Source organism: Zootoca vivipara, chromosome 7, assembly GCF_963506605.1.
Source record: "Zootoca vivipara chromosome 7, rZooViv1.1, whole genome shotgun sequence".
In the NCBI taxonomy this organism is placed as follows: domain Eukaryota; kingdom Metazoa; phylum Chordata; class Lepidosauria; order Squamata; family Lacertidae; genus Zootoca; species Zootoca vivipara.
In genome coordinates this window covers 14,804,675-14,819,844 of record NC_083282.1, presented here as the reverse complement: position 1 = coordinate 14,819,844, position 15,170 = coordinate 14,804,675, and the positions used below count along the sequence as shown (strand labels likewise).

Below are 15,170 nucleotides of genomic sequence, written 5' to 3'. Positions count from 1 at the left end.
GCAGATCCCCTTAAATTCTTAAATTAGTAAATGTTACTATAACTTAGCTAATATTTGGAATATTAAGGGAAGATGCCAGGCACACACTAAAAATACAGGATATTTCAGGCTTCCTGTTCAGGAAATTGTCTCACAGAGGTGCCATTAAGAGACAAAGAGAGGAGAGCACCCGACCATTAAGGGTGATTGACAAGGCAAATACTTAATGGGCAGAGGCAGAAGGAAGAAGCAGGGGGTTGCCAGGGTTACAGGGGGCATGATGTTACCAAAGGGAAATGTGCCTTTCTGCAGGCTGCTTTTGAAATGGAGGTTGGCAGGGTAATGGGGGGGGGATGATATAAATGGAAGGGGGAGTTGAGTTTGGCAATGGGGTTTGGGGAAGGAGGAGCAGGAAGTGGACAGAATGACATGCTCACTGGCTGGGAGAAGCTGCATCGAGAGACCAGGGAGCATGGCTGACTTCAGACCCAAGGAGCCACAAGAGACACCCTTGGGGTGCAATGTTCACCCCCTCTGTTGAAGGATTCAGGTTGTAATGATGTGATATTTCATAAAGAAACGATATCCTCTGTTGTGCCTTAATTTTCCGAAGGAAACACAAACCCTCATTAAGGGCCAAGACTCCTGGCATCTTGGCAGAGACTGGGGTGGCCTGTAACAATATACTCTCGTGTTTATCAAGCGGTAAGATATTTTAAGAAAACAATAGGAATTCTACGAGGTGATTTGGGGGAGAGAACAACTACTGTTCTCTTTGAGCTACTGTAGGAAGAACATGGCAGATAACATATGAGCTAAATAAGCACTTCACTGAAAGAGACCCAGTTTTAGAAATTGTTTATATAGTGTATGACTGCTGAAAGAATGAACAGGATTTATTGAACTATTATTTTCAGATGTTGAAAATGTGACAGAATGAATGCAGATTTCTATATTATGCAAAATGTCCAAGTTATTAGACTCAAGTTTCACAAATAAAATCAAATAACAAAGATTAGGATTGGTTTTTGTTTTAATTTGCTGCATTAACCCCTGTTGTTAAATTGCCTTTGCTCCTTAAGGGAAAATCAACAGTTCTTGACAACCAGAGAATCCTTATTTAGAACATCGGTTACTGTGCAAGCAGATAAAGTAAAATATGCTTTATTACAGATTATGGCACAAGGCACAATGATTTCCTCCACCACCCGGGAGGCATTTGTTTCCTATATACTGGAATTTTGCATTAGGGAAATTAAACAGTTCTTTATTTAAGGATTGTTGAGTTGTATGTAGAAACATGTGAACGTATAAGAAGTTGAGTTTTGACTTCAATTTCAAATTTGTGGGATGGAACACTTGGGCAGACAAGTCACAACAGTTCCCAGAGTGTCCACTAACAGGAACTCACCTGGAGGGACACCTGACTAAGTTCAGTTCCTGTTCCTCCAGATATGCAGATGAGATGGATTAGCTGGCAGACAAAAGCCCCTAGCCAGCAGCCATTCTCTCTCTTAGCCATTTCTCCTTCAACGGGAACACATCTCCAGAGAATCTCCAGTTAGGATGGTTCTCCCTCTTGGCCTGCTGCCAAGAGAGAGACCAGATGGAGCCTCACTTTACTAAGTAGACTCCAGATGTATATACTTGTAACTTTTCTATGTAAGCCTGCCTTTCTGAGATTATGCTGTTAACTGAGGATGTCATGTGAGTAAACTCTATCTTATTTTAATACTATTGTGTTGTGTATTTCTTTTAAGAGGGACAAAGGGGATTTGCCAGGAAGTATAATATCGAAGTGTAATGTTGTATAGGTTTTAGCAAACCTAACGCTCACCCTTTGCAGCGCACAAAAGGGGAATGTCACTCTGCTGATATTGGAAGCTTGCTAACACAAGCTTGGATAGGATCTATCTAATAATATATCCTAATCCACATCCCTAACATTCCCACAAAATTGACTGTATGGCTCTCAGCACCAACTTGTTTTCCCGAAGAACCATTTGTGACAGAGACAAATAAATGCACACATTTCCGCCTGGGAAGCTACTCTTCAAGGCACAGCAGAAAGGAGATTCCGACTAAACATCAGGAAGAACTTCCTGACAAGAAGAGCTGTTCGACAGTGGAGCGGATTCCCTTGGGAGGTGGTGGACTTTCGTTCCTTGGAGATTTTAAAGCAGAGGTTAGATGGCCACCGGCCATGAATATTGAGATTCCTGCATTGCTGGTGGTTGGACTGACCGCAGATATTCCTTCCAACTCTACAGTTCTATGATCCTACGAGCAAATCCAGTTTGAGATGAGAGAACCCGCCCCCTGCAAACTCATTAATTTGGGAATAATCTCAAAGAACTTAATGGAACTGGATGCAGGTTTAGCCTGAGCGCATCTTTCAGATCCGCTAAGCGGCTGCTTCTCCCCCAGCCACTTGCTCAGTTCTGGCCTGCGCGAGGAAACCCCCCTCTGCCCTCCTTTGGCTAACGAAGCGAGGCGCGCTATTGGTGGACGGGCCGAGGTTCCCGCCGACGTCACCGACCTCCGCTTCCCCCGGGCGGCCGCCGATTGGCTGCGCTCTCAGCGGCAGCTCCAAACGGCATTTGCATGGCTGGCTGGGGATGTGCTGGCAAATGATAGGAGCGAGCAAGGCGAGCCTTTTGTTGTCGGCTCGAAGGAGCGGCGCGTGCCTCGGAAGGCGCTGCCCGGTTGGCTGAGAAGCACGCGGGGGCGCGCGCGCGCTACGGTGCGCTTCTCTCCCCCCCTACTTTGCCTCCTGTTGCGATTTCAGACGCCCGGGCGGGGGAGCTGGAGGAGGGGGAGGGTCTCTCGCGCAGCAGGTGGCGGGGAGTTACAGCCTCACCTGTGGGAAAAATATAGAGCCCCGCAGCGCCGGCGACGCCTCCTCTCCTCTCTCGGCTCGAAACGCGTCGCTGCTGCCGCCGTCTTGTCTGCTTGCTGGCTGCTGCTGCTTCTGCTCCTGGTACCTTGCAGCCAGGAGGGTTTCTTTCCCTTTCTCCTAAAGGCAGGATGGTGGATCTGGAGAGCGAGGTCCCTCCGCTTCCTCCGAGGTACAGGTTCCGGGATTTGTTGCTCGGCGATCAGGGATGGCAGAACGACGACAGGTGAGTTGAGGGGAGGTGGAAGGGAGGTTGCTCCGAGGGGATGTTCCTCGAAACGAGGAAGATGCCCCTGTTGACTTTTGCCCTTTGTTTGCAGCACGCATCGCCTCGAGATGCAATGATGCTGGGATCCAGTGTTCCTCTTGCAACTCCGTCTGTCCGTACGCGCGAGGGCTTGCATGCGTGCCCGCAGCTGCACACGCATGTTTCTCGTGCATATGCATAACGGCTCGCGTGTTCTTACTGAGGGGGGTTATTTCCTTAGGCTGGTGGCGCCCTGATGTTTATCAGCTTCTCGAAGTTGCCCACGGCATTTCAGTGTCACTTGATCCTGCGCCAGCCCTTTGTACCCGCTACTCTTCCGTGCGCGCACACGCATTTGTGCCCGTCTTGCAGACCCGTGTAAACTCTAGCCTACTGCTGTTGTATCTGTGTGTATGCCTCAACCCAGCAGTGTGATAGTACTGTTATCCCATACTATTCTTCTTTCTTATCCGTGGATGCTAAATTTCCTACCACCCTTCATGTTATATGCCTGTACCTTTACCTTATGTCTGAGGATACACACATGCCCATCAGTACTTCCCAATTCATGCAGGAGATGATCCGTCTTTGATGTGTGTGAGATCCCTAAAGTGTTTACCCAGGCTGGCTTTCCCTTTTGAGGAAAGGATGAAACTACTAGCAGAGATTTCCCCCCTTCTCTTTCTCTCTCAGCTTGTGCCATCTGAAGCCCAGTGCCCTTGTTGAGCATTGCTCCCTCTGTATCACGTGCCCCTTATATTGGGAGAGATGTCTAATAATAAATGCATTGCTTCCATATGTGACACACAGTGATTGATGCTCGTCAGCTCAGATTGTGATGCGCTTCTAAACACGGTGTATTTGTTCCATGTTGCGCTGATGGTGAATCCCAATCTCAGGTTGGTAGGTGCTCTTCTGGCCAGGTTGTGAGAAATTTCTAAAAATGAAAAGTCCATTTTACAAGCTTCTGTCTCTTAAAGCACGTCCTGCTATTATATGGAGCGTCAGTGGTCTTCTGTCAAGTGGATGATAAAGTCCACACCTGTTTTGCTCCAGCAGTCCTGCACTGCTCAGGTGTGCGAGTCTCTCTGATTTTTCTTCTTCCAATTTTACCTTTTCGTTTATATTTTATGTAAGATGGAATAAAATAATAAAAGGGAGAAATATGCATCAGAATTAAAGCAAACCAGGAGGCAAATTGTAGGCAAATTGTGTTATTATCGGTAAAGGTAAAGGGACCCCTGACCATTAGGGGTTGCAGCGCTCATCTCGCTTTACTGGCTGAGGGAGCTGGCGTTTGTCCGCAGACAGCTTCTGGGTCATGTGGCCAGCATGACTAAGCTGCTTCTGGTGAACCAGAGCAGCGCACGGAAACGCCATTTACCTTCCCGTTGGAGCAGTATCTATTTATCTACTTGCACTTTTAAAAAAAAATTATTAAGGGTTTTCTTGGTTTACAAGGGTATGCACGTTGACGTGCTTTCGAACTGCTAGGTTGGCAGGAGCAGGGACTGAGCAATAGGAGCTCACCCCGTCGCGGGAATTCGAACCACCGACCTTCTGATCGGCAAGCCCTGGGCTCTGTGGTTTAGACCACAGCGCCACCTGCGTCCCTAGGTTACTATCAGTACAATCATATAAAATATATCCTTGGCTGGAAGTCCCATTATGTACAATGAGACTTACTCCCAGGTTTGTGGGTATAGGTTTGCAGCCTGAGAGGCAGTTTTGAAGTCCAATTGTATAGCTAAATTGAGAGAGAGAGAGAGAGAGAGAGGACCACTCTGTTATATGGTAAGTGGACTCTAGAAGGGACCCCAATGGTCATCTGGTCCAACCCCCTGCAATGCAGGAATCTCAGCATAGAACCATGAAATTGTAGAGGTGCCTGTGCCAGTTGGCCAAGTTTGTCAGATATTGCAGTTCCTTAACCTCTGACTGCTGGGGGGAATGTGAATGATTTAAGACCATCCAAAATATGTTGGTTGTTGCACATTGCTCGTAAAACAACTAATACTATAGAGCAGTGTTTCCCAACCAGTGTGCCTCCAGATGTTTTGGGACTACAACTCCCATCATTCCTGACCACTGGTCTTGCTAGCTAGGGATGATGGGAGTTGTAGTCCCAAAACATCTGGAGGCACACTGGTTGGGAAACACTGCTATAGAGATCCATTTTTTGCAACTCTGAGCTCTGAGCTGCAGAGGGGAGCAAGAAATTGTTCCTGATCTTCCTTGTGTTTCTAGAAAAAACACATTTTGAGTTGGCTACCCAGGCGAGACAAAATTTGTAGATCCCTGGTGATGCTGCTGTGTCACACAATGTTTTAAGTTAGATATTATGAGGAAGGGGGGCAAAAAAGACACGAATCAGGAGCAGTAGCAGCTATGTCTCTCGAGTCTAAATGAGGGAACAGGAGATAAAAGCAAATTGTTTGCCATTAAACGGAAGAGCTCTTTCTAAGGGAGGCCAACATGGCTCTCTCTCGCCTACCATTTTTATGGTCAGCAAACCACTTTTGTTGTAAAAAGTGCACATATGCTTCTGGCTGCATCATTAAAACTGATTGCTAGCAAATGAAAGTTAAAGAAAGTACCGGTAAGCACTGCTGATTTTAAGGAGTCATGGTGTTTTGTTTAAGTTGTAGCGTGAAAGTGACAGCAGTCCATTCTTGTACACTCCGTGCTAGATTTATCAAGCAGCGCTTCTTCTCAAAACAAGATGTTTCAGTAAAGAACACTTTCTGAAGATCACAGGCGCTGGCACACCATTGTACAGAAGCATGCAGCATTTAATTTGCTAAAATTGCCTAGCCAATATCTGAGAGCAGAGATTTTGACTAATCGTTGAGCTGAAATGGGGGCCACTGTGGTATGTCCGCTTGGGGCACATCTGTTGGTCAAATTGCAAGTTCAGGTAATTAAGATGTAATGTGATGAGTTTTCATCCAGCAATTTCATATGCTTATTGGGGGGGGGACCAGGCAGATGAGGAAACCAATCTTTATAAATAGCTGTGACAGTGCCGTGTTTGCACCTGTTTGTGCATCCTAATGAGTTTTCTATAGCACGCCTTGCCCTGAACTTCAGAACATTGGAAACTGCCTTTTACCAGATCAGGCTATTTGCCCATTCAGTCCAGTATTATAAACTCTGATTGGCAGCGGCACTTCAGAATCTCTGGCGGAGGTCTTTATATATTTTGCCATTTGATTCTTCTAACAAGAGATGCCAGTTATGAACCTGAACCTCATTTTCCTAGTGTTTTAGATGCGTTATAACACTGTGACACCGGATGGTGCTGTCGAGTCCCATCTTTGGCCAACGTGATTTCCCTTTAGGGGAGTTTAGAACGCATTTTCCTGAAACGTTTCTTTTGATGTGTCTAGATCCAGCCCTAGTCTCCTGCTCCTCCAGAATAAATCCAAGCAACTCTGCATCTTGAAGCCTACCGAGGCTTCCAGAGACAATACTTGGTTGCTGCTACACCTATTTTGAAATACTCTTTTCAGAAAGAAGGCTGCAGTCGTAGCCATGTTGACTCAGAAGTAAATCCTCATGAATTCAATGGGGCTTAACGCTCAAGTAAGTAGGGTTAGGATTGTAGCCTTAGTTTGTTTCATGGCAACATGGATTTTCAGTGATGTTAAATGGATGGTTCATGTTTGATAGGTGCATATCACTTCTGTGCTAATGTGAAGTTTTTATAAACTCATATGAACTTGTTCTTGCATCTTCTTTCCACATGCATTTCCATCACAAGATTACTCATCACCATATCATTTGCAGCAGAATGTATAAGCAGACATCACACAAAGAAGTATTTATGATGCGAGCTGATATGAATCCATGCATGTGCAAATTGATGCTTTTATGCTCCCATAATCAATCGATGAATATGTATATGTGAATCAGTCCTTGGTCACACTGTATTGTTGAATCTAGCTTTTCCCGACCTTGGCCCACCATTTGTTGTTGAACTACAACTCCCATTAGCCGCAGCCAGCATGGTCCAGTGGTCAGGTATGATGGGACTTGTAGTTTAACAGAATCGAAGGACCAAAGGTAGGGAAGTGCATAGCAATACTATGCAGCAAACATATGTGTGCTTACTGCGGCTCTGTTTCAGCAATGAGAGAATGGGTGCTTCTGCTGTTCCCCTTGATGGCTAGTTAAACCACAGGTGGATAAGTTTAAGGATTTGTAAGAAGTTGGGGGGGGGGAACAGTATTTCCATTCCAAACAATCAAAGGCTTTGAGGATGTCCAGGGACATGACCGTCAGTGGAAGTTTGGTTGTTTTGCTGTGTTCAATCAGATTCTGCAGCTTCCTAATGGGTCTGTTATGTTGCAGCCAGAGACAAAGCCAGCCTGGTCTGGGGCTATCAATTTGTATAGGAAGAGTTTTAGTCAGTTAGCCAAGATTGATGTGAATATCTTGTAGTCTTGATTTATCAGTGAGATTGGATTCTACTTTGAGGCTATCTTTCCGTGGCTTTGGGGTTGAGACTATTTTGGAGGAGGTCCAAGTTTTGGGGATGGAGGCCCCTATGACAATGTGGGTCATGTATAAGTATAAGGATTTATTTGAATTTATTGTAGAATTCTGCTGTGAAGCCATCCAGGCATGGACCTTTGTGTGGTTTCAGGTTTTTGAGGACCATTGCTATTTCCTTTGGGGTGATAGGGCTGTCCACGAATTCTTGCTCCTCTGCAGTTAAGGTTGACATGGTCACTCCTGCTAGGAAATTTCTAATTTCCTGCTCAGACGAGGGAGGTGTATAGATTGGAGTAAAATTTAGTAAGGTTATTTCTTTGGGTGAGAATGTAACACTGCCATCTTTTTTTGGCGATGCAGTTCATAGGTGGGTAAGTTGTGGCCCAGAGGCCATATGCAACTCCAGCCTCAATTTATGCAACTCCCTTCTGAAGCTGCCATCCCACCAAAGTTAATTTCTTCCTGTCCATTTCCCCCTTTCTTTTCCCTTGTGTTTTAGCATGTAACAAGCCCTCTCCCTCGCAACAAAACCCATTTCTATATGGCTTCAGAACAAGTGGAAGGGACAGCATTGTATTTGCTACAAAGAAATTGATCCTTTTTTACTCCCCTTCCCACCCTTATTGTTTGCTTGGCAGAATAGAAGTCTTTTCTCGAGCCAAGAACAAATAGGTAGGGTTCTGCTGTGTTTGTCTCTGTGGTGAAAGGAATTCCTTTCACTGGCTTTCAAGAACAGCGGATATATTTGGGTAGAGAAAAATGTGTGCTTATTTGCAAAGCCATCAATCCAAATGGAGTTTGGAATTGGCAATTCTAAACTGATCATAGAATCATAGACTTGGAAGAGACCACAAGGGCCATCCAGTCCAACCCCCTGCCATGCAGGAAACACCATCAAAGCATTCCTGACATATGGCTGTCAAGCCTCTGCTTAAAGACCTCCAAAGAAGGAGACTCCACCACACTCCTTGGCAGCAAATTCCACTGCTGAACAGCTTTTACTGTCAGGAAGTTCTTCCTAATGTTTAGGTGGAATCTTATTTCTTGTAGTTTGAATCCATTGCTCTGTCTCCGCTTCTCTGGAGCAGCAGAAAACAACCTTTCTCCCTCCTCTATATGACATCCTTTTAGATATTTGAACATGGCTATCATATCACCCCTTAACCTTCTCTTCTCCAGGCTAAACATACCTAGCTCCCTAAGCCCATAGCTGCCAAGTTTTCCCTTTTCTCGTGAGGAAGCCTTTTCAGCATAAGGGAATTTCCCTTTAAAAAAGGGATAACTTGGCAGCTATGCCTAAGCCATTTCTCATAAGGCATTGTTTCCAGGCCTTTGACCATTTCGGTTGCCCTCCTCTGGACATGTTCCAGCTTTTCAGTATCCTCCTTGAACTGTGGTGCCCAGAACTGGACACAGTACTCCAGGTGAGGTCTGACCACCTGGTACTATAATACAGTGGTACTATTACTTCCCTTGATCTAGATGCTATACTCCTATTGATGCAGCCCAGAATTGCATTGGCTTTTTTAGCTGCTGCATCACACTGTTGTTGACTCATGTCAAGTTTGTGGTCTACCAAGACTCCTAGATCCTTTTCACATGTACTGCTCTCAAGCCAGGTGTCACCCATCCTGCATTTGTGCCTTTCATATTTTTTTTGCCCAAGTGTAGTACTTTACATGAAGCAAAGTGGTCTTAATTCGGGATTAGTTAATCTAAAAGAATGTTGCCATTGGTTCTGGCTTTGCCTATGGCTGGTATGCATTCCCTGACCAATTCCCCCAAGGGAATGTGGCTTTTGCTGGGGGAAAAAGGGTTCCCGCTGGATGCTTTAAAGCAGGCTTCCTCAACCTTGACCCTCCAGATGTTTTGAGACTACAATTACCATCATACCTGACCACTGGTCCTGCAAGCTAGGGATCATGGGAGTTGTAGGCCAAAACATTTGGAGGGCCGAGGTTGAGGAAGCCTGCTTTAAAGCTTAGACACTCCCTGTCAGTAACACTTCAGAGGTCTGTATTTCTCTCTATGCAGTAGTGTCTACTAATATTCAGCAGTAAGGATCCTTAATAATATGAAAGGGAAACATGTGGCCCCTATTCCTGAAACAGAGGATCAAAGGAAGGATGAGGCATGTTTGCAAACAAAACTGGGATTCTATTTAAACATAATTGATCGGGGTTAAAGTATAATGGTTACTCTGCTAAGGCACAACATTTTGTTTCAGTCAAAATCACTTTACAAGTAATTGATATTGGTACACTGAATGGACAAAAATATGGCCTGTTTTGATCAATGGATAGATGAGACGACAACTTTTGCAACCCATGAAGAGATCACTTTCAGACAAAGGTTATGTATGGACACATTTAATGATGTTGGAATGTATTTATTGAAACCATGGTGACCCATGAATCAATGTATACTTGAGGGAAACAATAAGTTCATCCATTTACATATATATTATACAGTTCTGTAACCTTAATTAACTTTTATTGTCATGTGGTTACTGTTGTTTTCCTCTACCTTCTAAATTCTTTATGTATTTCACTTTTACTTTAGATCACTGTAATATTCTTAATAAAATAAAAATAAAAATTGGAGCATACAACTCCAAAAAAGAAGAAAAAACACTTTACAGAAGAAACTAAGAACTTTAATTAAAATGTCCGCTTCAAACCTTATTTCTGATTAAACTAATTCCTCCTAGAATGGCTATTTGTTCTACCAGGCCAGTAAAGCACTTACAGCCCCTTCCAGGATCTTTTACTTCCCTTCAGGGAAATAAGCTCTATTGCCCTGCCTAGCAACCCCCTAACCCCCAAGCCAATCCCTCGCAGAGCTATTTCTTAGCCCTATAAATCCTATCCAGGCTCTAACCAAGCCCTATATGACAGTTTAACTCTCAGGTGCTAACTTTCCATTTGATTGGTTGACCCTCTTGCCAGCCCTGATTGGCTTCTGGGTCTGCAGGAGGATGACCCAAGATCTGACGGTCACAGATAGGGTCTGGGGAATGAGAAACTAGAATCCCAGGAATAGTTTGGCCCAGGAGAGTGGCCCAGCAGACTGGGAAGAAGAGACTTGGATCCCAGAGTGGGGCCCAACAGGGTGTCAGAGGAGCGCTCAGCTCACATGGCACAGGATATCTGAAGCCTGGTGTCACTCAGTGTGAAGCTGCATCTGGCTTCTCCCCTGTCAACAAGGTGGCCTCCCTTCCTGGTGAAGCATCTGGGTAAAGGTCTAGCATTGAGCCATCCATCTCCAAGCTTATGGCAGCATCAGCACCGCTGCAAACCTGCATCACAGAAGTGGCCTCTGCAGAGGAAGAGTTGTTTGCTTGCCTAGTCCTTGTCTCCCTGCTTATTTAACTTATATATGCAGAATTCATCATGCGAAAGGCTGGACTGGATGAATCCCAAACTGGAATTAAGATTGCCGGAAGAAATATCAACAACCTCAGATATGCTTGATGGCAGAAAGTGAGGAGGAATTAAAGAACCTTTTAATGAGGGTGAAAGAGGAGAGTGCAAAATATGGTCTGAAGCTCAACATAAAAAAAAAAAAAACCAAGATCATGGCCACTGGTCCTGTCACCTCCTGGCAAATAGAAGGGGAAGAAATGGAGGCAGTGAGAGATTTTACTTTCTTGGGTTCCATGATCACTGCAGATGGTGACAGCCGTCACGAAAATAAAAAGACGCCTGCTTCTTGGGAGAAAAGCAATGACAAACCTAGACAACATCTTATAAAGCAGAGACATCACCTTGCTGACAAAGGTCCATATAGTTAAAGCTATGGTTTTCCCAGTAGTGATGTATGGAAGTGAGAGCTGGACCATAAAGAAGGCTGATCGCCAAAGGATTGATGCTTTTGAATTATGGTGCTGGAGGAGACTTTTGAGAGTCCCATGGACTGCAAGAAGATCAAACCTATCCATTCTGAAGGCAATCAGCCCTGAGTGCTCACTGGAAGGACAGATCGTGAAGCTGAGGCTCCAATACTTTGGCCACCTCATGAGAAGAGAAGACTCCCTGGAAAAGACCCTCATGTTGGGAAAGATGGAGGGCACAAGCAGAAGGGGACGACAGAAAACGAGGTGGTTGGACAGTGTTCTCGAAGCTACCAACATGAATTTGACCAAACTGTGGGAGGCAGTGGAAGACAGGAGTGCCTGGCGTGCTCTGGTCATGGGGTCACGAAGAGTTGGACACGACTAAACAACAACAACAACAACAACAACAGTCCTGAGGCTTAGGACATGAACCACGCAAATGGATGTCCCTGTCCTGCTCTTCCAAAGAAGAGTGGGGGTTGGTGGGCATTCCTAGTGTTGCATCAACATCTTGGCTACGCCTAGCGTTGTCTTCTTGTACTCCACCATGCGTCACCTACTTGTAGCCTGTAGCTCTATGCTGGGACACTGTAGCATGGGTGGCGCTGTGGTCTAAACCACTGAGCCTCTTGGGCTTGCCGATCTGAAGTTCAGTGGTTCAAATCCCCACAACAGGTGAGCTCCCGTTGCTCTGTCCCAGGTCCTGCCAACCTAGCAGTTCGAAAGCATGCCAGTGCAAGTAGATAAATAGGTACTGCTGCGGTGGGAAGGTAAATGGCGTTTCTGTGTGCTCTGACCTCTGTCCTGGTGTTACCTTCACCTTTTAGTGCTTTGCTCAATAATGTTTTCAAACTTCCAGATGTGGTTACGAGTCCGGTCTCAAGTCCAAGGAGAACAGCCAAGACAGGCACCAACTTTTCCCCATCAACAAGTGACTGGTACTTTCAAGGTTGATGGCACACATAAATTGTGCAGGAGCTTTTCATGTGTGCCCATGGCTCCTGCATAAGTCTCCCCTTTCATTCAGAAAGTTATTGTATCTGCTGCTGTTGAGAGATGGGAGCAGAATTTGGGAAGCATGGAATGTGAACCTTTTGTGGAGCTACCATGGATGAACTAGACTAGAGTATCCCTAGGGAATCAGAAGAAAATTAAATATTTTCTCCTTGAAATACTGTGGTTGGTATTTTTGGGGATGTCTGGCTTCTTATGCTTGAAATAGCTACAGTACAATGGTTCATTAAGGAGAAATTGAAAATATTCAGTTGGCATTTCAGCTTAAATGGAGAATGAAAGAGAGTTCACAGATCTGAATTGCAAAAGACTGTGCCAATTAGGTAAATCACTTTTTGTTTTTTGCTGTGACATTAGCACTTATGTGGATGACTAGTGTGTACATATTTTCATAGAAACATTATTGCTCTTGGGGAAATTTTTGGTTACATTGCCATAGAAACTGTCAGCCCTCACTGATAGGAAATATTTAATGATGAAGGATTGCATAACCTAGTGGTCCCTCGAGAGGCAGACAACTCTTTCGCTGCGCTTTGGCCAACACTGATTTATTTGGAGAATGATAACAACACAAATGTGTCACTGGTACATATGATGCCTTTCTGCCCCTTTCATAAAGGATCATGTGGGCACGTGGCTATAGAATTGCCCCAGTCCCTCTCTGTGGGCTGCTGTAAATAGGATACAATATTCATTGCTCGCATTTATTCCTTGTTCCTCTGCCTTCTGCCTTCAATGTTGTCCCTGACGCTTTCTAAAGTGTGATGCACATTATGAAGCTATATTAATAAATCTTCTGTTTGTGCTAAGGACTTGTCTGTGTGGGCCATTTGGCAGTAGGGTGGGAGTTGGGATCTGATAAGTGGACTGGTCCTAACTTATGTGGAACGGATCATAGTGCAGACGCTACAGGGTGCAGACTTCTTCTGGGGATGCCTGCTTGGAGCTGTCCAAGGTTTCCTGGGGACTCTTTGTGTGGTGATACTCCGATCCCTCCCAGAGTAAATAAAGACACTGGACAAATTGCATAAGGATAATGGGCGTTAAAAGGCCACAACTTTATTGATTATGGATGTAGAGAGGTATTGGCTTAGGCATTGGATCTAACCGTCTATATCGGACTCCAGCCCATTCTGCTGGCAGTCTGTGAAGGGTTAACCACCATTGGGTGAGTCCTGTGATGCACATCAACTAGGACTCACCCTGGGGCCACCGCTAGGGGGCGTGACTTTTGGCCCTCACCTACCATGGCTTTGGAAAGAGAGAATGAATCCCAGCCGTGCGCGCGCTTAAATTAGCGAGCCACGCCCCCCCTGGAGCATCCTGATTGGACACACCAAGGGAGCGCCGCATCTGGGAACCAGCCAATGGGCTGGGAGAATGGCAGCCATTCTCCCAGCACGTGGTCGGGCTCGTGGCTCGCCCACAATCTCACCTCCTCCTACGTCGGAAGTGACTTTGTTCATACCTACACAATTCAATGTGTGGAGAAGTTTCAGCTGTGATTTGGGGGACCTCAAATGCTTTGTTGTCTGAGGCAGAGGGAGAAACGTACTCCCCACCCAAAAAGTCAGAGGGTATAATACAAAGGCTGGTGAAATTATTTTGATACCTCTGGCATTTGCACATAGAACAGTGAAAAGCTTTCCACTGGATTTTCCTATGTGAAGAGGAGAAGGGAAGATGGGCAGAAGGGGTGCTTGTAACCTAATAACAACACTCTAAACTTTGCTTATTAGCGGGGTGGGGTGGAAAGTATGGGAAGCTATACTGGCCAAGACCCTCCCCCTCCCCAGTGTTGCTTAGGAATGTAGGCAAATTGCCCATACATTCTCTACACAATGCATGTGACCAGAACTTCACTTGTTGAAATTTTTATAAATAACTGTATTATTACAGTAAAGTTAAGCAGCTCATCAATCTGAGTTGTGCAAAAATCACATTACTTAAAAAGAATTCTCACTCGGCGGTATTGTGTGGTTCATGTCATCAGAACAAATTAGATGTGGCATAACTACAAGACTTGAAGGAGAGCCACTCACCTTGGAGAACCAACTGATATACCTTGGATAGTGTGTTCTAGTGCTGAGATATGGTGGCTTTCATTCTTTCTTTTGTTAGAAGGAAGCCCAGAAAAAGGGGGGAGCCAGGAGTAAGAGCTAGGAGGCCTGTATGAAGAGGGCTATATGAAGAGCTTGCCCTGAGCTATGCTTGCTTACCTGGAAGAAAACCAGGTAAGTTGAATTGGATTGCTCCCAACTAAGTGTAATGAACAAGAGCAGCTTGTAGAGTATTTTGGGGTGTGGAGAGAGGGGCTTCTTCAGTTCCGCCAAATTAATATTTGTGTGTGTGTGGCTGCATTTGGCTATTAGCAAGTACATAACGGAGCACATTTCAGTAAAGAATAGTGTTTTAAACAGAACAAAGTGCAAAACTGGTGTGAGGACAACTGAAAGAATTTAGCTTTGGCAAGGTTGTTTTTGTGAGTTATGAACATATTTTACCAGCAGACTTTTCACTTGGGCACATATGCTTTAAGGATGTAATTTCCAGCCCATAATACATAGAGCTATTGACTACTTAGCTCACTCAGTAGATCATGTGTGCATATTTTAGAACAGGGATTTCAAACCAGATGTTGCTCCACCCTCCCCAATCATTGGCTGTGCTGCCGGGGCAGTTGGGAGTTGGAATCCAGCTGG

The 15,170-nt window shown here is 45.1% G+C and overlaps 1 protein-coding gene across 2 annotated transcripts in view; it reads left to right on the top strand.

Moving 5' to 3' along the window:
• The first annotated feature begins 2,778 nt into the window (after window positions 1–2,778).
• The window catches only part of KCNT2 (potassium sodium-activated channel subfamily T member 2), a 207,306-nt gene continuing 194,914 nt past the window's right edge, over window positions 2,779–15,170 (top strand). For both annotated transcript variants that reach the window (XM_035123142.2, XM_035123140.2), the window contains exon 1: window positions 2,779–3,101. In XM_035123142.2, coding sequence (XP_034979033.1) covers window positions 3,007–3,101 — 95 coding nt within the window. In that variant the 5' untranslated portion in view covers window positions 2,779–3,006. The remainder of the gene's footprint in view (window positions 3,102–15,170) is intronic.